The sequence below is a fragment of the Macaca thibetana genome, chromosome 15, assembly GCF_024542745.1.
Source record: "Macaca thibetana thibetana isolate TM-01 chromosome 15, ASM2454274v1, whole genome shotgun sequence".
NCBI lineage: Eukaryota > Metazoa > Chordata > Mammalia > Primates > Cercopithecidae > Macaca > Macaca thibetana.
This window is the reverse complement of record NC_065592.1, coordinates 20,530,902-20,553,017: the sequence shown is the minus strand read 5'-3', so window position 1 is coordinate 20,553,017 and position 22,116 is coordinate 20,530,902. Positions and strand designations below refer to the sequence as shown.

The 22,116-nt window shown below is 41.4% G+C and overlaps 1 protein-coding gene across 1 annotated transcript in view; it reads right to left on the bottom strand.

The window, feature by feature from the left end:
• Nucleotides 1-22,116, bottom strand: part of BRINP1 (BMP/retinoic acid inducible neural specific 1) — a 198,961-nt gene that overhangs the window by 23,010 nt on the left and 153,835 nt on the right. Inside the window, exons 6-7 of the mRNA XM_050762046.1 lie at nt 16,822-17,058; nt 11,620-11,842 (exon numbers count right to left, since the gene is read on the bottom strand). Coding sequence (XP_050618003.1) covers nt 11,620-11,842; nt 16,822-17,058 — 460 coding nt within the window. The remainder of the gene's footprint in view (nt 1-11,619; nt 11,843-16,821; nt 17,059-22,116) is intronic.

Below are 22,116 nucleotides of genomic sequence, written 5' to 3'. Positions count from 1 at the left end.
GTGAAAACCCTTTGCAGACTTTAAAGTAACCTATACATAAGGTATTTGTCTTGGTGATAGTTTACTTTTTAAGGTTAGGAATGTCCCTAAGCCACATGGGGTAAATTTATTTCCTAATTATACCAGAAATGGAGCACCTTCCTGCTGTTACTTCTGCAGCTGCTGGTTAGCAGCCTTGCCACCTCTCAGCAGAGGTGGTACCTACAGGGAGACAAAGCCATTAGCATCTGCTTAAGCAGAAGGTGTTAGAAACTCAACTCAAAGAAGACTTACTGAAAGATGACGATCTCTGCTGACAACAAGGGAATATGACAGCCTGTGGTATCATACCAAATAATCTGGGTCATTGCTTCTTAATCTGGTGTAAACCACTTTTTTTCCAAAGCTGTGTTTTGAGGAGCCCAATCGCTTGAAAAACCTCAAAAAGAAAGATTCTATGGCCAATAATAATAAATGTTCCATGTGTGTCAGCTATTATTACCATCATTTTTTTCTTACTGTAATAGGTGATCTTGAGCAAGTTGTTCCACTAAGAGTGGCAAGTTACTAGGAATCAGAGCTTCTCTGTCAAGTGGGACAAGCTCTCCTAATTGACTTCCATGAAGTAACTTTGGGAAAATGGCTCTTCCTCCCATCAGATAGATGTGGTGTGTGAAGCTGATGGTGCACTGAACACTTTTGTCTGGTCGGTTACACTTCCACATGCTTCTATTTCCACCAAGTAACAAGCACACAACCTGAAAGTCAGTTTCACTTATTCCCAAACCTGTTTATGCCTGTTGTAGTTGCTATTATTATAATTTATAATATAGCTAAAAACTTATAAAATAAGTAAATTAAAACTAAAATAAATCAATGAAATGTGAATTGCTTTTTTCTGTGGAAACTAATTTGAATTCAGTGGGAAATTCTATAAAGATGAGTTATTGACAAAAATGACCATCGATTTAAATAAAGGTGAAATAACAAAAAATCCACAAACATTTAAGCTGTTTTTTAAGAGTCTAAACTGTTGCTCCACTTTGAATAGACCGAAGTTTGAAATGTTATGCAATTATGGTATGGTTTATGCAGGAACACTGGTAGAATGTTAAATAAAATATGCCACCACCCTCAAACAAGATTTTGGCTTTACTTCACAAGGCTGACCAAGAAATTTGCATTTATATGTTTTTAAGTTAAAATAAAATGGTTCATATATGTATAGCATGTATACATTTTAGGATTTCCTAGTTTAACTTCACTTTTTCAATTAACCAACAAACTATTGGTCTCCAATTCTGTCCAATGAAGAGCCTCATGCTTTGCCATTTTACTATGTGCTAACCCTGGCATCTGTGTTCTATTATTGGCTTTCCAAGGCTGGCTACTATTTTTCTCTCCATCATGCTATGTAGAAAATTGAAGTTTGAATGCCTTAATGCTATGCCAAGTACTATCAATAGTAAATGATAGTCACACACTTCGGTTTGTCAGACTAGAGAGTCTGAAGTCCTGAGGTTCTTAAGTTCTTTTGTTTCTCTTGATTACATTTTGTTTGTTAGGCTCATGCTTTATTTTACGCAACAGAAACATCCGCTTCTTGGAAATAGAAAGTGTTGTCATCAGATATCTAGGGTCTACTACTGCTGTGCTCTTGAAAATATTATTATTGTTATTATTTTGAGACAGAGTCTTGCTCTATTGCCCAGAATTGAGTGCAGTAGTGTGATCTTGGCTCACTGTAACCTCCGCCTCCCAGGCTCAAGCAAATCTCATGCCTCAGCCTCCCGAGTAGTTGGGATTACAGGTGTGCACCACTATGCCAGGCTAATTTTTGTATTGTTTAGTAGAGACAGGGCTTCTCCATGTTGGCTAGACTGGTCTTGAACTCCTGGCCTCAAGTGATCTACTAGCATCAGCCTCCAAAACTGCTGGGATTATAGGCATGAGCCACCATGCCCAGCCTTGAATATATTAATATTATATCTGTATATTTCTTTACAAGTTATGAAGAATTTTTACATATATCATATAAATTGACTAGGACATCAACTCCGTGGGGTAGCTATTCTTATTATCCTAACCATACAGATGGGGAAACAGAGGGCTCAGGTTTGGAGACTTTTGGAGGTCACACATCTAATAAATGACAGAGCCGGGACTGTCAGTCTAATAAACTGAAACTGACTTGAGTTCAATAAAAAATAAGAAGCCATATCCCTCTGCCCCACTGCAGGAGTCTATGGAGATGAAATCCAGAGGCAAGTAAGTACAGGGTTCACAGAGAAGAATCAAAATCAGTGTGAATATTGAGGGTCGTCAGAATAGAGATAACGATTATCTTGGTAGCCAGAGTCTTTCTATAGACACCAATTAAACACTGTATGGAGAAGGAAATATGTTAAAAGCTGACATGGGTTCAGAAGCTACGGCCCCAGCATCTGAGCCTGAAGTTGATGCCCCCATGAGATTTTCATCTCAACAATGGATAATTACATTGTGCTTGGCTAAGGCTCGGACTGCTGGGTCAAGGCCACGTGAATTTGAGAAGCAAAAATAAATCAAAGACCAAGCATCATCAGAAAATGCTAATAGTTCTACTGTCTGCCCTCAAGTTAAGCTTCCATGGATCTTATTTGCCTCACAATACTCTAATCTTTAAAAATAACCAGGTGATAGCCAGATGTAAGGAAGAAATATCAAATCACACTGACCTTAAGCACCTACTTGATGCTTAGATTTTTACTTAATTTTACTTCATTTCATTGAATTGAATAGTATCTGTTTTTCCAAAGTAATAGACATAACAAGAAATAACTTTAGGATTTGGATTCAGGTCAGTTGAAGACGATCACCATTTGCAGTTTCGATTTTACCACAATGGACTGTCAGTCTACTGGCCTGAATTTTATATGATCTGTTCACAGATTCCCTGAGTGACCCTGGAAAACTCACTTACCTCCCTTTGATCTTAGTTTCTTCATTTGTGAATGAGGAAGATAATCTAAATATATTCAACATATGTAGAAAGTACATACACTTTATATATGAACATGGAACTCAATTTGCAGAAAATTATGTCAACATGCCTTTGTGGCACATTCAGAGAAGCAAATAATCTATGTGTCCATTCATTGAACAAAGGTTTTTGAATGGCTACTGTGTGACAGGTCCTGTGGTAGGAAGCTATAAGAACAAAGTTACGAAGCATATAGAAAAAGATGTATGAGTGAGCTGATAGTCTCACGGGAGAGATAGGCATTAATAAATAGATTTAAAAAGGGAAAATGGGAGTCAGGTGCAGTGGCTCAGGTCTGTAATCCTAGCACTTTGAGAGGCCAAGGAGGGATTATCGCTTGAGTCCAGAAGTTTGAGACCAGCATGGGCAACATAAACTGAGGCTCCAGCTATATGAAAAATTAGACAAGCTAGCCAGGTATGGTGGTGCACACCTGTAGTTCCAGATTCTTGGGAGGCTGAGGCTGAAGGATCACTTAAGCTCAGGAGTTTGAAACTACAGTGAGCTATGATCATACCACTGCACTTCAGCCTGGGTGACAAGGCAAGACTCTGTCTCAAAAACAAAACCAAAAAAAAAAAAAAGAAAAAAGAAAAAAGATATACTGGTAAATTGGACGGTAAACTGGAACTTGGGTTCAATTAGAAAATTAGAATGATAAGGAAGCACATAAAATAAGTCCTGAAACAGCCTTTCAATGCAGGGACCATGTTCTTGAGGAAGGAATCTTTGAGCCTGAGATCTGAAGGGCAGGTAGAAGCTACCATAGTGAAGAACAAAAGAAAAAAAAAGGAAGCACATTCAAGCAGAAGGAACAGCCCACGTGAAGCGTTTGAAATGAAGGGCTATGGGGAGGGGGTCGAATTAGGCATTTAGTTAACTCAAATAAAATTAGCAGAACTGTCCTGTCACTGAGAGAGTCAAGAAATGGTGTGGAACCCAGCCAAGGGGTAGGTGGGAACCAGTTCATGGCCAATCTATCGGCCACCTCAGGATTTCGTTCTTTCTCCTAAAAGCAGTAAGTAGTAACCAAAAAGTTTTAAACAGGGATGTGACAAGATTGAATTTGCTTCTTAAGTAATAATTCTGACTGCCATGGAACATAGATTGGAAAGTGACTAGAGTAGACTCTGGGAGACTTAGTTAAAAGGCCATTGTAATTTCAGGCAAAAGAAGATTTTAGTTTGAACTATAAGCTACTCATTAAAATTGACTAATTAGCATCATCTGAAAGCAATGCTGCTCAAAGATTCAATTAATGACCTTCTCCCAATATTCTTGAATTGAACTATTACTCTCATTCTCTATAAATGTTATGTCTCTTAGAGTTGGGAAGGACCTCAGAGATAATTGAGTCTTGTTTTTGTTTTAGCAAAAAGAAAGAAAGAAAAATCACCTTATGTTCGCGAATGAATTTTAATTCAGAATTTCCATAAAGAAAACCGCTAAAGAACTGCTCTAGTTTAAGGTGAGGTACAATTGTTCACTACTCAACCTTCATTCCACCTCTGCAAGTCACGATTTCTCTACCCAGTGCTCTCCAGAGTATCAGTTATAGGTTTAGTCCAGCCCACACAGGGCAGAACAGGACTTGAACTCAGGTCATAGGTTTAGTCCAGCCCACACAGGGCAGAACAGGACTTGAACTCAGGTCTCTGGCTTCACAAAACAATGCATTTTCACACACCTAGAGGCTAGATAATGATGGTTGGAGGACCAAGGCACAGTTGCTTGTATCTTTAAATGCCTTCCAGTGGCTGACACAAGATTGGAAGATAAGGTGGTTAGTAAACATGTAATTGCACAGGAACCGGCTAAATTCAGTATTGCCCAAGATGACTTTGTGCTTCTTTTCTTCCTCCCTCCCTTCCTTTCTACCTTATTTCCCCTCTCTCTTCTTTTTTTTTTTTCTTCCTTTTCTCTCCTGCATCCCTCCCTTCCTTCCTTCCTTCATCTCCCTTTTGCCATGACAGGCAATTTCCACCACTATGCAAAGCAGTTTTTAGTCTTGGCAGGTCATTTAAACACCTTGGATCATCTTGCCTCGGGGATTGGTAGAATAGCAGAGGAGTAACAAGAAGGGATTCTGGTGGGCTTGAATCCTGTCTTCTACCTGCTATTTAATAATCAGCAAGTCATTTAACATTTCTATGCCTTAATTCATAAAGTGGGATAAATTAGTGCTACCTCATAGGGTTGTTACAGTGATTAAATAAGATGAAAGCCGTAAGACAGCGGCTGGTGCATGGTAAATGCTTTAGAAGTGTTAACTATTAAATGTTGCCATGAACCTGAACTCAGTCCCATTCCCATTCCCTTCCTGACGTGTTTGGCTTCAACTTCACCCCAATTGCATAGCTACAGCATTCAGAGTTCACAAATTTATACACTACCCCTGGTGAGCTCCATAGTGACCCTCTGAGGTAGGCAATCAGAAAAAATTATACCCATTTTTTAGGTGATAAAGCCAACGCTTAAAACGTCTCAGTGTCCAGTAATAGCTGAGACCAAACCTAAAGCCCACCTTTCCCTTTTTAACTGCACAGTATAAGGATCTCCTGGTGGCAAGACAAGCCACAGGAATCTTACTATGGATCCCTGCCTTTCCTTGATATGTCCAGCTGCAGTCTGACTCTAGGGCCAACTCTCCTGCAGGCTAACAGAAATCTATCACAGTATTCCCAGATCCTCAAACAGAACCTAATACATAATGATTACCCAATAAATATCTGGTCGACCTACTCTGGTCCCCATCAACAGGTGTGGTCTGGAATTCTCTTGCTGCTGTCCTCTCAACAAGCACTGGGACTTGGGGTGGGATGAATCTTACTTATGTTCATGCTTCCAAAGCCTGGCATACAGTAAGCTTTCAGGAAATGTATGCTGAGTTGGACTGCACTGAACCCGGCCTCTTCTGGTTACCTACAGGGAATATGTCTTTCTGGGTTTCTGCTTGGGCTTGAGAGTTAATTCAGGGCTCCATGTTCAGAGCCATTTCCTGCATCTCAGCACACTAGAGTCTATATATTTCAATGCTGGTCTATTACCCTCAACCTTGATGAGCAAACCCTGCCTTTGGCTTTACCACACGCTAAATCAGGGCACCCCAAACCGAATACAGTCACCTATCTGCCACTGCACACTGCTTAGACAACATGGGCTCTTGCTGCTCTGCACAGTGATCTTGACCATCAAGTCCAACAGTAAAGTCAGCAAAATAAATCTCATCTGCTCCTTACCTGCCCATGTGACCTTGGATAAATTAATCACATCTGCCTTATCAGTTCCCCAACCCATAAATGATCCAAGAGCATCTACTTCACAGAGATGGCATGAGTATTAGATAAAAAATATATGTCACCAAAGCTCCATTTCATTGGGTAACTAATTACTGAGTGCTAAGAAATGTATATGCCAAATACCAGTGCTTGGGGAAAAAAAAATAAGAACAATACCTAACGTGTATTGAGTGCTATCCATGTGTTACTCAGGGTCCTAAGCAATTTATGTAGGTTAAAGCATTTAATCCTGAAAACAACCTTATGATGTAGGCACTATAATTAGCTCCATTTCACAGACAAGAAAATTGAGGCTCCAAGGTTTCAGTAACTTCCTCCAGACTTACAATGTAACCAGGTGACAAAGTTGGAATTTCAACCAAGGCAGTCTAACTCCAGAATCTTTACACATAGCCAACTCTATTGCTTGTTATAATAGCTGCTCAGTAAGTAGCTGCTATTGCTTCATTATTGCTGTTATTATTATTAATCTTATGTTCCCTATATCTGATACTCACCTCTAGCTCCAATTCTACTCAATTTCTATTGTACCTCATCTCCAAAATATATGTCCCCCGCCCCCATAATGAACAGCACCTCCCAATACTCACACCCTTGAAGTTAGGTTAGGCTTTTGGCCAACAGAATGTGGTGGAAATAATGCTCTCTGACTTCCAAGGCTAAGTTTTGAATAAGTCTTACAGCTTCCATTTGGTCTCAGAACACTCCCTCTCTGAGCCCAGCTGCCATGCTGCAAGAAGTCCAGTCCCCATGGAGAGGTCCTGTGTGGGTACTCCAGCGACAGCCCCAGCTGAGCCCCCAGCTGACAGTCAGCATCAACTGGCTCTGAGAGTGTGTCATTGCGGAGATGCCACCCAGTCAAGCCCCCAGATGAGAAGAGCCCCAGCCAACTAGAGATACCCTCAGCTGTACCAAGTCAACATACAGATGCATAATAGATAATAACATAGTGTTGTTTTGAGCCACTAAATTTTGGGGTGAATTGTTTTACACTAATAGATAGCCAAAATATCCCTTTTGTCTTCCAGCCAATATTAAGTTTCTAGCAAGTACTGAAGCCAAGTTTTAATTAGCTATAATTGACCTCTCACTAAATCTAAATCTTAACATTTCTTTGAAGTAACAATAAATTAACATTTATTGACCTTGTGTACATTATTAACCTTTCTGTGCCTCAGTTCCTTTATCTGTAAAATAGGAATGGTAACAGGATCACTTCATAAGACTATAGTGAGGAGGAAATTAGTTAATCTCATATAAGATGCTAAAGAACAGTGCCTGACCTTTAGAATACATATACTAAGTGACAGCTCCTTCCCTTCTGTCTCTTACTCTCTCCCTTCCTCCCTTCCTTTTAACTGATTCAGGCACTTTACCAAGGCTATTTAAATTTTAAAATCTTAATCATCATACTTAACCTGAAGGCAAGTGTTATTGTCCCCTTTCACAAATTAGGTGCGGGGCCTTACATAAAATTCTGTGTCTGGTAAGCGATGAAGCCAGGATTCGGACCAGTCCATGTGTGGCTAAGGCCCTGTGCTTGTTCCTTCTTTCCCTCTCCCACCTCACCTTAACAATGCCACCTGTTTGTGAGATAAGTAAACATCTCTGTGGCACCTGCTGCAGTAATGGCACCTGCTCAGCACACTCATCTTCCACAGACTTCAGCAAGCAGACACATTGAAACCGTGCAATCAGTTCATTTGCAAATACTAGCTTGCTCAGCTAGAGGTGGCCCAAGGTTCCCAGTGTTAGCACCTCTACCTGACACTGCTCTGTGCCAGAGAGGTGCCCTGCAGTGTGAGAAATGCTCATTAAAGCCTCAGATTCAGATGTCAGGAAGCAGCCACAGCCAGGCCAAGGAAGTTCATCTCTCCTGGGAAGGCTTCAGAGGAACAGGCCACAGAGCCTAGAGTCTGTGTGCTCCCACCCCTCGGTACCAAGCATTCAAAACTCCTCAAATTAATATAATTGAGTTACCCGCCAATGGTGGAACGCCAGACGTCCTCTCCAGGTGAGAAGAATATTATGATTAGGGCAGGTTTTCTCCTCCTTAGGAAGAGAGAGGGCACCACTGTGAGCTCTTTCTTTGAAGAACCCAGTGATGATAGAACATTTTTAGCTATCTATACCTGACAACTTGCAAAAGGAGAGCAGAGACTTATTCAAAGATGCAGACACCTGCAGTGAGCATGATGAAGTGACTTGTCCAAGGACACACAGCTTACTAATGGTGGAACATAAATCCAGACTCCTTGACTTTTCCCAGTGTTACTCCTATTACCAGCTTTGTCCCTCCTTCTTCCCTTGTAATGCCTATCCAGCTACGCTCCTTCTAAAATCCTCTCGAGTCTTCCCTGAACTTAGCATATATGATGATGCTTGGTGCTCTGGAGATTTCACTCACCTTTAATAAATATGCCTGCCCAACGTCTTTGGACCTTTGGATCTTATTCTCATAATGGTGAAACGTTGCCCTCCTCAACCAGATTTGCATCGAGCTTCATTGCTCCTTGGGATGCATAGCTTCTTCACTTAAGATCTGATCAAAAGCTACCTCCTATAATATTCTGGGCTGAATTACATACCCCTCCAAACTTACAGTTAAATTCCTAGCCCCCAGGACCTCAAACTGTGACTGTGTTTGGAGACAGGGTCTTTAAAGTGGTTATTAAGTTAACATGAGGCCATTTAGGTCAGTTCTAATCCAATATGACAGTATCCTCTTAAGAGAGGTGGCATGGTGGCTCATACCTACATTCCCAGCACTTTGGGAGGCTGAGGTGGGTGGATCACCTGAGGCCAAGAGTTTGAGACCACCCTGGCCCATATGGCAAAACTCCGTCTCTACTAAAAATACAAAAATTAGCTGGGTGTGGGGGTGCATGGCTGTAATCCCAGCTACTCAGAAGGGGAGGCTGAGCAGGAGAATCGCTTGAACCTGGGAGGTGGAGGTTGCAGTGAGCCAAGATTGCTATACTGCACTCCAGCCTGGGTGAAAAAGCGAGTCTCCATCTCAAAAAAAAAAAAAAAAAAAAAAAAAAGAGAGAGAGAGAGAGAGGATATTAGGACACAGATGCACACATGCAAACACAGGGAGAAAAAGACAACCATCCACAAGCCAGAAAAAGGGGCCTCAGAAGAAACCAAGCCTGCTGACACCTTGATCTTGGACTTCTGGCCTCCAGAACCATGAGAAAATAAATTTCTATTGTTTAAGCAGCTGAGTCCATGGTACTTAGTTATGGCAACTGTCATAAACGAATACAAATGTGGTCTGATTGACAAAAGAACCCCTCCCCACTCCTGCTCTACAAGACATCTTCCACAGCACTGTTCCCTGTGTGCATTTCTGAATTTCCCACCGTACTCAATGCGGGTCTCATGGCAGATGTGCGATGGATCTAAAAGGAAGCTTCTTCAGAGACTTGTTCGTGGTAGCAGCCTGAGCATCTGTTGTGCTTGACAAGAAAGCAAGTTTGTGACCTTTTCTAATCCCTGCTTCAGCAGCATTGCAACAAGAAACTAGCAAAAGAAATTCTATTTGATCCGCAAAATAATATAATTATCACAAACTAGATGCAAAGCAGTGGGCTCAAATTTGGAGGGAATGGGGAAAACAGAGATGAGCATGAATATCTGTACAAGGAGGAGGTTTCATAAGGCGGGAAAGAGACAGAAACATGCTGACCAAGGAAAGGATTTTAGATTAGTAGGAATCTAGAATAAGAAGCCTTCTATATTGGCTAGTACAGTCCAGAAAGACTTCATGGAGGGAACAACAGCATTAGCTCTGACTCAAGAAAAACAAGAGAAGAAAGGGTGCGCCCCATGGGGTAATTAGGTGGATGAACTGCTGTAGAAGACAGCCATTGTTGTTAAATGTTGAGTGCTAGTAGAACAGCCTGGCTAGGAGGATAAGATTTTGATTTATAGATTTATTTAGGTTAGTTCAAAAATCATCGTGGCTTTTGCCGTTACTTAAAATTAATGGTAAAACTTAAAAAATAATGGCAAAAACCACGATGACTTTTGCATCAACCTAAAATAAGTGGCATCTTGTCTCTCTTACTTCAGAATTGCTAAGCGTGAGCACCAGTACGTTTTGAAGTCAGATATTTCTTTGTTGTGAGAACTGCCTGTGCACGAATACCCCTAACCCCTATTATGATAATCAAAATTGTCTTGAGATAGTTTCAAATGTCCCCTGGGGAAAACATCACCCCCAAGTGAGAACCACTGATTTATATTGTAGCTTTGGACAAATTACTTGACCTCTCTCAGTTTCCATTTCCGGATTTGTACAACAGGGTAACAATCATATATATAAATATGTGATTGACACAGTGTGCTAGGTGAATGTGAATGGACTTACTCTTTTAAGAGTGGATCTTTTTTCTTAGAACTAAATTGAAGGTAGAACCCCCAAATATGCAACAAACAAGAGCAGAGCTGCTCTGTCTGAAGCAGGGTGGAGGGAGAGCCCCAACCTACCCTTTTTGCTGTCCTGTGATGCCCTTTTAGAAACCCTGGAGGCACCTCTACAGTAGGAACTACAGCTGTAGATCAGAAATGCTCTGGAAGAATAGAGTCTGCAAAACCTGGATTCAAATCCTGGCTCCTTCCTTGTGTGCCCCTAAGAGAGTAATAAACCCCAATTCTGTGGAGGCATGGGCCTTGTCTTGCCAATCTTTGTATTCGCCACCATCTAGCAAAATACCCGGTATATCCAGGACAGGGCTGGGGCTAGGGGGGAAAGCAAGGTAGCCAGGCACTGAAGGTGACATTCTCTCAGGTAAGGACCCTGCACTCAGTGACCCTGCAAGTGAGTGTCTCCTGACATTTTGTTCTACAGGTACCTTATTTGTGTCACTCACTCCAGGCTCTGCTCAAAGGACCTCATAAATAAGGTGGTGAATGATTAATTAGTTAATCCAGTTTCTTCACCATTAAGACGGGGATGCTAAAATCGGCTTTGCTCAGTAATTTTAAAATTAAATAGAAAATATATTTTAAACAGGATAATGCCATATAGCTATCAGGGCTAGTGGTAATTCCCCTCTTCAGTCAGGTGAATCAGACAGAACACAGACGCTGAAAATTCACGGTACATTCTGGAAACAATGTGGAATCTGAAACAATGTGGAGCCAGAAGGTGAGGACCCAGAGGCGACTCAGAAAATTGTTAGTCTGGACCATGCAGGGTCCTGCTTGCCACCCTGCAAATGCACCATCTGCATTGCATTTCACTCTGCAGCAGGATAATGTAGCTTATGCCAGGTAGGTGCCTGCAGAGATGGAGGTGGTGGCAGCACTTACCTCTCTCTAGGCAGCTGGTGGTTGGGATTGTGGCGACAGCGTACACTGAGGCCGAAAAGCTTGCGGGCAGTGCGTTGGATCTTTTGTCTCTGTGCCTCTGTTGCACTCTGCAGGAGCTTGTAGCGGTTCTGCAGGTCCCAGTCATTGCCCCAGTGCTGATGGATGCTCCCGATGGTCAGGAAGTGGTTGCTGGGGAGGCGCTTCATAAATGATTTAAACTCATCTAATGAGAGACAAAGGCCGAGAGACAAGGGCTAAGCATGATAGCACCCATCTAAAGTTGCCTCGAATGCTTAGTCTCACTTTCCAATAAACCAGTCCTGCAAACATAATTTTTTTTCCTGAGGGCCACAGAACATTGCATTAGTCTGTCCTGCCCCTACTAGAAAGGGCAAAAGCTACTATGCTATCTTATGAAGGGAATCTGCATACTGCATTCTTGTTTAAGACAGGGCTTCCCAAACTTCTGGCATCGGAATATCAACCTTATAGTACTGTTCGCATATTATTACATTTACTTAACATGTTATTTGAATCAAGTCATTGTTTTTTACTTAAAACTCAAAAACAAGGCTGGGTGCATTGGCTCACACCTGTAATCCAAGGACTTTGGGAGGCCGAGGCAGGTGGATAACAGGTCAGGAGTTCTAGACCAGCCTGGCCAACATGGCGAAACCGTCTCTACTAAAAATATAAAAATTAGCTGGGCGTGGTGGCTGGTGCCTGTAATCCCAGCTACTCGGGAGGCTAAGGCAGGAGAATCGCTTGAAAGCGGGAGGCAGATGTGCAGTGAGCTGAGATTGCACCACTGCACTCCAGTCTGGGCAACAGAGCGAGACTCCGTCTCAAAAAAAAAAAAAAAAAAAAAAAAAAAAAAATTGAAAACAAAATGTTTATTGAATTCTTCAAAGAAAATTACTATTGCATGCCTTCAGAAGATGGTAGCTGTAAAAATAAATATGATGAAGACAATGTTAATAAATTCTAGTCAGACAGTGTTGCCTGCCAAATGATCAAACTTCCATGCCTGCTCTCACGTTGAAACACAGGAAATCAGCAAGTGTTAGAGAGGTGTTAAAGGCATGCTAGCACCAAACTGAAACTTTCTCTTTGATGTAATCTGCAGGTTTGACAGAGAACTGAAATGGACCAACTTCCACACCCGGCGATCCAGTGTTGTTGGAAGTTGTATATGTGCCCCATCTAGCATCATCTCACATTTCAGAAAAACTCCAGCTGAAGAGATGGTGACAAACTCTTGGGTCTCCCAGGTAAAGGTTTCTGCCTCAGTTTGTGATGCTGAGTTTCAGAGTGTCAACTTAGCACATCCATAGAAATTATCTAGCTCAGCTTTCTTGTTCTACGAATAGGAAAACTGAAGCCCAAAATGAGAAGATGATTTTTTAAAGGTAACGTGGCTGATACATGACAGGATCCAGGCCTGTGTCCTGAGTTTTTGTTTTCCAATCTAATAATCCAATCCATTGTAATTCTAATCCCTATCACCCCAGCCCTGGAAAATTAAAAATATCAAGGGGTTGATCATTTTGTAGGAAAAAAGGCTAATGGTTGGATTTATATAAATATTATAAGTCTTCAGCCTAACACTTTCACTTCATGTTATAAAACCTCCAAGGACATTTTAGGTATACTATGCATTTATGCTTTCATTTTATTTTTAAAAATGCTTACATAGCTCTTGACAGGCACCAGGCACAGTGCTAATCACCTAACATATATAACCACATTTTATAGCAAACATATGAGGCAGGTATTTTAGCGCCCCCATTTTAAAGAAACTAGGGCACAGAGAAGTTAGCAAACCTGCCCAAGGTCAAATGGCCAGTAGATAGGAGAATTAACACTTGAGTCTCACTCCAAATCCTGTGTTCTTACTTAGTATATTATATTTCCTCTTGACATATAAAAAAAGGCAATCCTGAGGCTCAGTACATTGGGAGAAAATAGTAAATAAAAGGTGATTAAAAAAAAAATAGAAGTCTCTGACTCCTACAAAAACCTCAGGCACTTCATTATAGACAGCCAGGCAAGAGTTGGAGTCACATCTTGAGTGCTGAACAGCTGTGGGACCCTTATTCTCTCAGCTTCCCCATATGCTAACAGGAATAATAGTATCTAATCAAATGCTGAGAATGACATAGTGGCATAGGACGGCATCTACCTAACTAGTTCCTAAGACACAGAAAATACTCGACTGATGGTAGCATGAGATTGACAGAATGACACAAGACTCTGCACTGATGATTGACTCAGTGAGCTGGCTGAAGGCAGGAGATAGGCCCTGATGACTCTGTTCTGTTTGGGACAGCTGGACTCTCCTCCCATGGAAAACATAAAGCTTATCTTGCAGAGGGTTCTGTGGATGCCAAAGGGGAACACAGGCCTTCCAATGAACCCAAATTTGGTTCTGATAAGAAAATAGATTTAAGAGTTAAATACATTAACTTTCTTTTTTTTTTCTTTTCTTTTTCTTTTCCTTTCCCCTCCCTCCCTCCCGCCCGCCTGCCTGCCTGCCTGCCTTCCTTCCTTCCTTCCTTCCTTCCTACCTCTGTCTCCCAGGTTCAAGCGATTCTCCTGCCTCAGCCTCCCGAGTAGCTGAGATTACAGGCATGTGCCGCCATGCCCGGTTAATTTTGTATTTTTAGTAGAGACAAGGTTTCACCATATTGGTCAGGCTGGTCTCGAACTCCTGACCTCCGTAATCTGCCCACCTTGGTCTCCCAAAGTGCTGGGATTACAGGAGTGAGCCACTGCGCCCAGCCAACTTTCTTGAATAAAAGTAGAGTTACTCCAACCAATCCCCCAGCAAGGAGATGTAGACTGCCATTTGTGTAGGAAACTAGGTCCTATTTGGCCACCCACACTCCAGAGCCATCAAGGAACCAATGCCTTTTACTTTGGGCTGGTCATTAATCTCTCCAAATCACCCGGGCTGAGTAGTGAAGGTTAAGGGCTAAAAATGGACCAAAGGAAAACTCATAAGCACAAGCCTCTGATGCACATATGGATGAATGGATTTGTCTTAAAGGGTAAAACCATTTCAAATAGAGAAGCGCGGGAAATCTAGAGGGAGTGTATGCCTTTTGGGGATAAAGTGTGACATAAATCATTTTCTTGGCCTGTTCAGCTTATTCAGCAGCATCTCAGTTTTCTGTGTTTCCTCACACACCCACTTAAAGTGGTTTCTTTTCCTTGGGAATAAGGATTGTATGCTAAAGAGTCTTATTCCTTGTGCATATAGCCTAAATTCCTTCTGTTTTTTTGTTTGTTTGTTTTAGTAATCAGTGAAACCTTTTTGAAAAAGCATTGTATCAAATGCTTCCTTTGTTTGGGGCCAAATAATCATCATAGTACATTGCCATCATGAACTTTTCTCTTTTACGGGCTCCCAGGATTTTCAGTGCACTAATGGGTGTCATTATAAGGCATCCACAGCTCCATCTGAGTTGTACAGCACTGTAAGAGCAGGATTCCTGATGCGTTCCAGGCTCCCAGAGCTGGGTTAGGACTTAGAGTTCACGGAAACCAGTTATTTTCAAATGCTATTCCATAGAACTCTGCTTTTATCTGTGGTACACAGTGGCTCCTAGGTAAGATTTTGCTTGATCAAATAATTTCTTGTCTAAAGACTTGAATAAATTCAAATATTAAAAACACAAACATGTCTTCTCATTTATCAGATGAGGGAACCTCAGGCCTGGGGGACAAAGTAAAATTAAGTTACCAAAGCTGCTGTGAGCACTAGATTTGGAATCAGGAATTCCATTTCCAATTCTGCCATTTACTAACTGTGCAACCCTAGGGAAAACACTGGGTCTTGAAGGAGGATTATAGAAGAGGTGTTCCCTTCTCTGTTATACAGAAATATTACTATTTCATTTAAGGTGGTTATTATAATAGATTTAAGAAATATAATGTTGTTGTAAAGACAGTAATGCTCTATGCATGAGTCCATTTATTTAACAGGTACTTGAGCACATATTATATGTTAAGTACCTGCTTGGCATCTCTTCTTGGAAGTCTCAAGGATTCTCAAGCTTATCCTATAGAAAAGTGAGCACATGGTCTTCTTTCCAAATCTTTCAGGGTATTCTAGTTCAATGAAGGATATCAACATCTATCAAGTTGTCTAACATGCCTATGTAAAGGAGGTTTATGAATATCACCTCAATATCCCTTTTCTCTTCAACCTTGTAGACAATCTAACATCAAGCTCTGCCATTTTTTTCTTCTAAATATCTTGGCATATCTGCACACTTCCTATTTTTACAACTTGTAACATCTCCTTAACCCACGTCATGGTCATCTCTCTCCTAGGTCCTTTGTGCCTCCCATTGGTCTACCTGCAATCACCTTCTCATATCTGCACCATAGTCAGAAACTTCCATTTCTGCTCTTTTTTAAGGTAGCCTTCCTTAACCACATTGACCCCCAACTCTACATCATTTGTTCACAGCAGTTCCTCCCTCTTTACAGATGTATCCTTGACGTTTCCTAATCACTGGCATGGTTACATAATTAATGCCTGGCTTTCCAACAAAACTCAAACATCCATGAAGGCAGAGATCCTACTTTGGATTTCGTCCACTTTAGGAGCTTGGGTGACTGTCTCTCCTCCCCTGAAACTCATTTTTCTGAACTATGAAAGGCAGAAAATAACAAGTTAGCAAAAAAGTGACTTTGAGCTTTGATAGTCTGCAGATTCTTTGGAAATCTATATCTATGTATATGTACATACATATATACACACACATAGAGATATGTTTATCTATTTATAGAGATGGACAGAAGCGTGTGGGTGCACACACACACATATATACACACACACACACAAATATCCACACACACATACGCAGCCCAAGGAATCAATACAACTACCTCTGACTCTTCCCTCTCCAGAGGCTTCCTATGCATATTTATTCTTTCTGTCTTCTGGGTACAACAGAAACAATACATCATATGACCACAAACTGGATTATGCTATTCATTAATTTTATTCAGTGGAGATTTATTGAGTGCCTGCTCTGTGACAGCTATTATACTTGCATCTGGACCCTCCAAAGTGAAAGAGTCAGGGTCACTGAACTTTCCCTTACAGCAGTCCTAATTCCAGTTAGATTAGCTCCCTTTCAGACTTGGCTCAAGGCCACTCATGCAGTGGCACTGAGTGAGACTCTCTACCTGAATTCTCCAGGTCCTTATAAGCTTCAGCCCAAGACTTGGCCATGTTGGCCAGCGTGTACTCCATGATCTGGATGTCCGTGATGGGGCAGTTGCACTGCGGAAACTCCTCGGCACATTGGCATCGACACTGGCTGTTCTGGCACAGGTACTCCCCCTCCCCATTGCACATGATATAGCTCAAGGCCGACTGGACAAACTTCTCTTGCAGATACTGAGGAAAGATTATCTGAAGACCTGTGTGAGAATAGCAAGAAGGGAAAACAGAAAGGTTAAAAAAAAGGTGTTTCATTAACAGTTTCCAAAGGTGATACATAGGAATCTGAAGCTGCTACATTTCTCCCTGTGTATTGGAACCAATGTATTTCTGGGCTAACCTAGATCCAGACAGGGCATTATCGGTGAGGCTTCCAGTTGCATCACTTTTACTTAAACTTCTCAGGTCATGGCTTTGGCTATCTCTGAAAGGCGTACTCTATTCTGTTATGGTAGGACTGAGGCTAGAGCCACATATGGCATATACCTTTTCCATTTGTGGAGAAAACTCCTATTGAAAATATAACATTATTGTTTATTGTTCTTTATTTCCTCAATTGCTTTCCTTAAGTATTTGCAAACCCTATTTATGAAACACAAGTCTTGAGCTAGGCACTAGGCCTATAGAGATTTAAAAAAAGACACAATCCTTGCCCTTGGGGAGTTTACAATATAATCAGCAGGCATAGACATGGACACACATCATCATAACATGGCTTTATAGACCTATAGCAGAGACAGCCATATGAGGCAACTGAACAGCAGAAGACTGCAAATAACATTGTTTAGATAGCAGGGAAATCTTCATAGAGGAGACAGAATTTGGGCTGGTTGAAAAGCAAGTAAGAGATCACTAGGTTAAAAGAAGAACAAGAATGACATTCTTAAAAGAGGAAAGGCATCATGTGTCTGAAAATTCCTAGTGAAGAAATGAACTTGGATGAATGGATGTGCTCATGCTGTAGAAAATAGCTATAGAGAGGGACAGAGGCCAGTGTGCAAAGGGCTTTATTATACACCAGGGAATTTGGACATTATTCTGTGGATCATAGGTGCACACTGGTAGTTTTGAAGGGTATGAGTAACATAATTAGAGTGATATAATTTACTAGGACCACTGTAGCATAAAAACTAACACATCACTAGACACAAGCATCATTAGATAATTAATTTTCTTTTCTTTGCTCTAACAGTGAGGAAGCCATAGTCCACCAATAGGAAGTGACCAGCCCATGGCTATAGGATGAGCACTCTGGATTACATCTCATGATCTTCTCTTTATACTTGAATATTCAAAGTCTTAATACAGAGAGCCAACGACAGAGAAGGATTTATCTGGGCATGAGCACTACTCTGGTACCTGTGAAAAATCACTATTGTCTGTGGTGCCCAGAGAGAAGGACAGATCTGGGCTAACTTAATTCATTAGGGCACTTTCGCTTAGGACATTTCTCTCCACCTCATTTGGAGCTGCAGTTTTAGCTTCCAATATGAGGTAGTAGTTCTACTACTCACTGTGTAAAAGAGAACTGTATTCTTATTTGGATTATTTTTTTCTCATTTATGCTTCAGGGACTCTCCTTAATCCTACCCACCAGGGATTTGCTGAACAAGGTCAGCACTTCTTCCATTTTCTACTCACAGTTGTTTCTAGATTTTTATCTTTTTTCCATTTTCTTCAGGTTTTATACATACTTAAATAAGCCCCATCCTTTCAACCCGTCTTCACATGGCAGCTACAGGAGAATATTTTCAGAGGAACATTGTGGAAAAGAAGAAGATGATCCCTCCAGCATGCCTTATGGCAGGAAACCATACGCTGTAGTCAAAAACCCGGGCATGGCTGCACTGGCTCCTCTACTTACTACGTAAGTCATTTAAAGCAAATATTCAGCCTGTCTGTAAGGTTCTTAGTATCTATGTACAAGGATCACTGAGAGGACTACATGAAAGGATGCCTGCAAATTATCTGGAAAAGCTCCTGGCACATAGCAAGCAAACAATAAATGTTGTCTATTCTTATTTTTGATGTGATGACGATGACAATATTGATGATGATGCCACTCCTCTGATTAAAGTGGTTAAAGGTTTAACAGAACCTTCAGGATTAATAAAGGAAAAACAGGTGTGGGTGTATAATCAAAAGGCAGTCTTCACATATTTGCAGAGCTTTGATAAGCAGCAGCGTTTACAATTCTGTGCCTGTTGAACCAGCATTGGTGACAGGGCTGTTGAGAAAGGTGTATATGTCAATATGCATGGAAGGGATTCTAGCAGATTAAGCTATACAGTTAACAATGGGCTGCTGTGAGACTGAGTGAGCTCCACATTGATGAGCAATGAGTCCATACGGGTTTGAGTGACTCTTTGGGAGGGCTACTGTACAAGGGCATAACATACATACCAAAACACACACATGAGGTAAAACAAATCAAGCGATAAAGTCCCTTCTGAACTGAGTCTACGATTCTTTCAGAGTGTGCATTATTGAGTCATTTTATCTATATCACCATTTTCTCTTCTAGAGCCAAATTTATTTTTAGCTGATCCCAATCCCCCATAGGCAACTGGGTGTATGGATCGGGGTTAAGTTTCTGTTGCTTAAAGGAACTCTACAGACTCTATTCTCAGTTCTATTTTTCTAGCTTGCTCATCATTTTCTTTCTCCCTTCTGTAGGGGATAAAATATTCTATTCTTGGTCCCAGCCCAAAAGGAATTTGGGGAGAGCATTTATAGAAAATTGCGTCAAATCATTTTTCCATTTGGCAAGGATACAAAAGGCAGTATTACCTACCCCATTTAATGCAACTGAAAACAGATGAAGTTTGGGGTTGGGGGTTTTCTGGGAGCAGCTAAAATACAAAACTTGCTGCTCTTTAAAAATGGAAACTCAGAACATGCCGAGCTGTCTTGGAGGCAGAATCTCCTGGGCAATTTCGAAAGAGAATAATGAAGACATAGCAATTAAAAAGCACTTTTCTGCAAAATGTCATTACTGTTTAAAGTTACATAACCAGTTCTACGGCAGCGGAGGTTCACACAGCAGTCACAGCCAGAGTCGTCTCCTGATGGCCTGTGTCCAACAAAGAGGCCCAGTGCTGACCTCCTACGTGGGCGCCTGAATCCTGCCTGCTTCAATGGGAGCCATAAATAATTTGGAGGGGGATTTGGCTTGTGAAACCACTGTTTGAAAGATATACAGCTGCCGGCTGGGGTAAAATATTCTGTCCCCACAGTTCCCAAAGACACAACACACATGCACACACACACACAGACACACACACACACACTCACACACACACACACACACAGAAAAGAAAACTGAGAAAATGAGAGAGAAAAGGGCTACTGTTATTGCCAAGCATATAAATTTTGCCTCAGAAAACCCAGGCAGGCAATAGTTGAGAGTTTTATTTGAACATCAACTCACCCACACTGAACATATGGAATATTTTTCTCCCAATCTTTTTATATATTAAAAAAACTTGTTATAATTTAAAATGGAATGTTTCACTGTTCTGCAGAGTGTGTGGGCAATGTATATGTGGGAACACCCAAGATGTCTCCCTTTTCTTTTCCTGATTTGTGCCCCATTCTTTTTCCTTTCAATTCACCTTCGACAGGTGCATCTCACAATATTTTTTGTAGTTTGTATACAGTCTTTGTGTGCTGAGATATTATTTCTCTTTCTCTGTGTCACGTGATGGGATATCTCTATTTCCTTGCCTCCCTCCTTCCTCTTATCTCCTAATATTCTCTTCTGTACTCAGAACACATCAGAAAAACCCTGCCCTTTTTTCAGTACCTGCAATACATACATCAATATTGTTACTCCCATAATCTTTGCACTTGCCGTTCCCTGTGCACCGAATATTCTCTCCTCAGGTTTCTGCTTGATCCCTTGTCCTGTAATCCAGACCCTCCCAGACTCACGTTAAAAGGCATCTTCAATTTTTTTCATAGGATTAATTCCTGGCTGAAATTATCTTTTGAATTTGTTTTATTTTTAATATTTTTTCTATCATCCCCATTAGAGAGTAGGCTCTAGGGAAGAAGGGACCTGTCTGCCCTTTAAGGGCCCCAAGTGTAAACTAAGCTCAAGCCCAGCGTAGGCTCCAGGCACTCATTTGTTGATCAAAGAAACTTTTTTTTTTTTTTTTTTTTGAGATGGAGTCTCACTCTGTTACCAGGCTGGAGTGCAGTGACGCAGTCTCGGCTCACTGCAACCTCCACCTCCCGGGTTCAAGCAATTCTCCTGCCTTAGCCTCCCCAGCAGGGTTTCAACATGTTGGCCAGGATGGTTTTGAGCTCTTGACCTTGTGATCCACCCACCTCGGACTCCCAAAGTGCTGGGATTACAGGCATGAGTCACTGCAGCCTGCCAGTCAAAGGAACTTTGAACTTTAAACACTTCCTTCTCCAAGATGCAAAGAAAGGTGCCTCATGAGGCTTCTGGGGTGTTAGAATTTAAAAATCAGGTGACCTGGCCAAAGTCTCACAACTAAGGTAACAGAAACAGGACTCCAATCTAGGAATTCAACTTGAGTTCTGACACACTTGAGGATGACCTGGCTTACACCCCCTGTGGTGGCTCCAGCAGTGTGACTTCTGGCAATGTTCTATACCCCCTGGAACTCAAGGATTTATTTTTTTATTTTTTATTTTTTATTTTTATTTTTATTTTTGCCTGTGAGGTTGAAATCCCAATTTCCTTGTATACTAACAAAGAGAAAAAAGGCATAAACTTAAGCCACAACCCGGCTGCCATGGACTGAATGTTTGTGCTCCCCATCCCCTGCATGCACACATTCATATGCCAAAACCCTCACTTGTAATGCCATGGTATAAGGAGCCAGAAACTTTGGAAAGTCATTAGGTTTAGATGAAGTCATGTGGGTGGTGCCCTTGTGATGGGACTAGTGCCCTTATAAGAAGAGGAAGAGATGGGAGAAGAGACAGCTTGTAGCTGTCTACAAGCCAGGAAGCAGTACCTCCCTCACCAGGCACCATATCTGCTGGTACTTGAGCTTAGACGTCCCAGCATCCAGAACTGTGACAAATAATTTCCTTTTGTGTAAGCCACCCAGTCTGTGAAATTTTGTTACAGCAGTCTGAGCAGACCAAGACACTGTCATAATTAAGTGCTCAACAAATGTTAGGTTCCCCCCATTTAACCAGATATCAGATCACATTCATTACCTAGACCAAACTTGAACCCTTCTTGAAAAATCCTCCTTGAATAGCACCATTTGAGACAG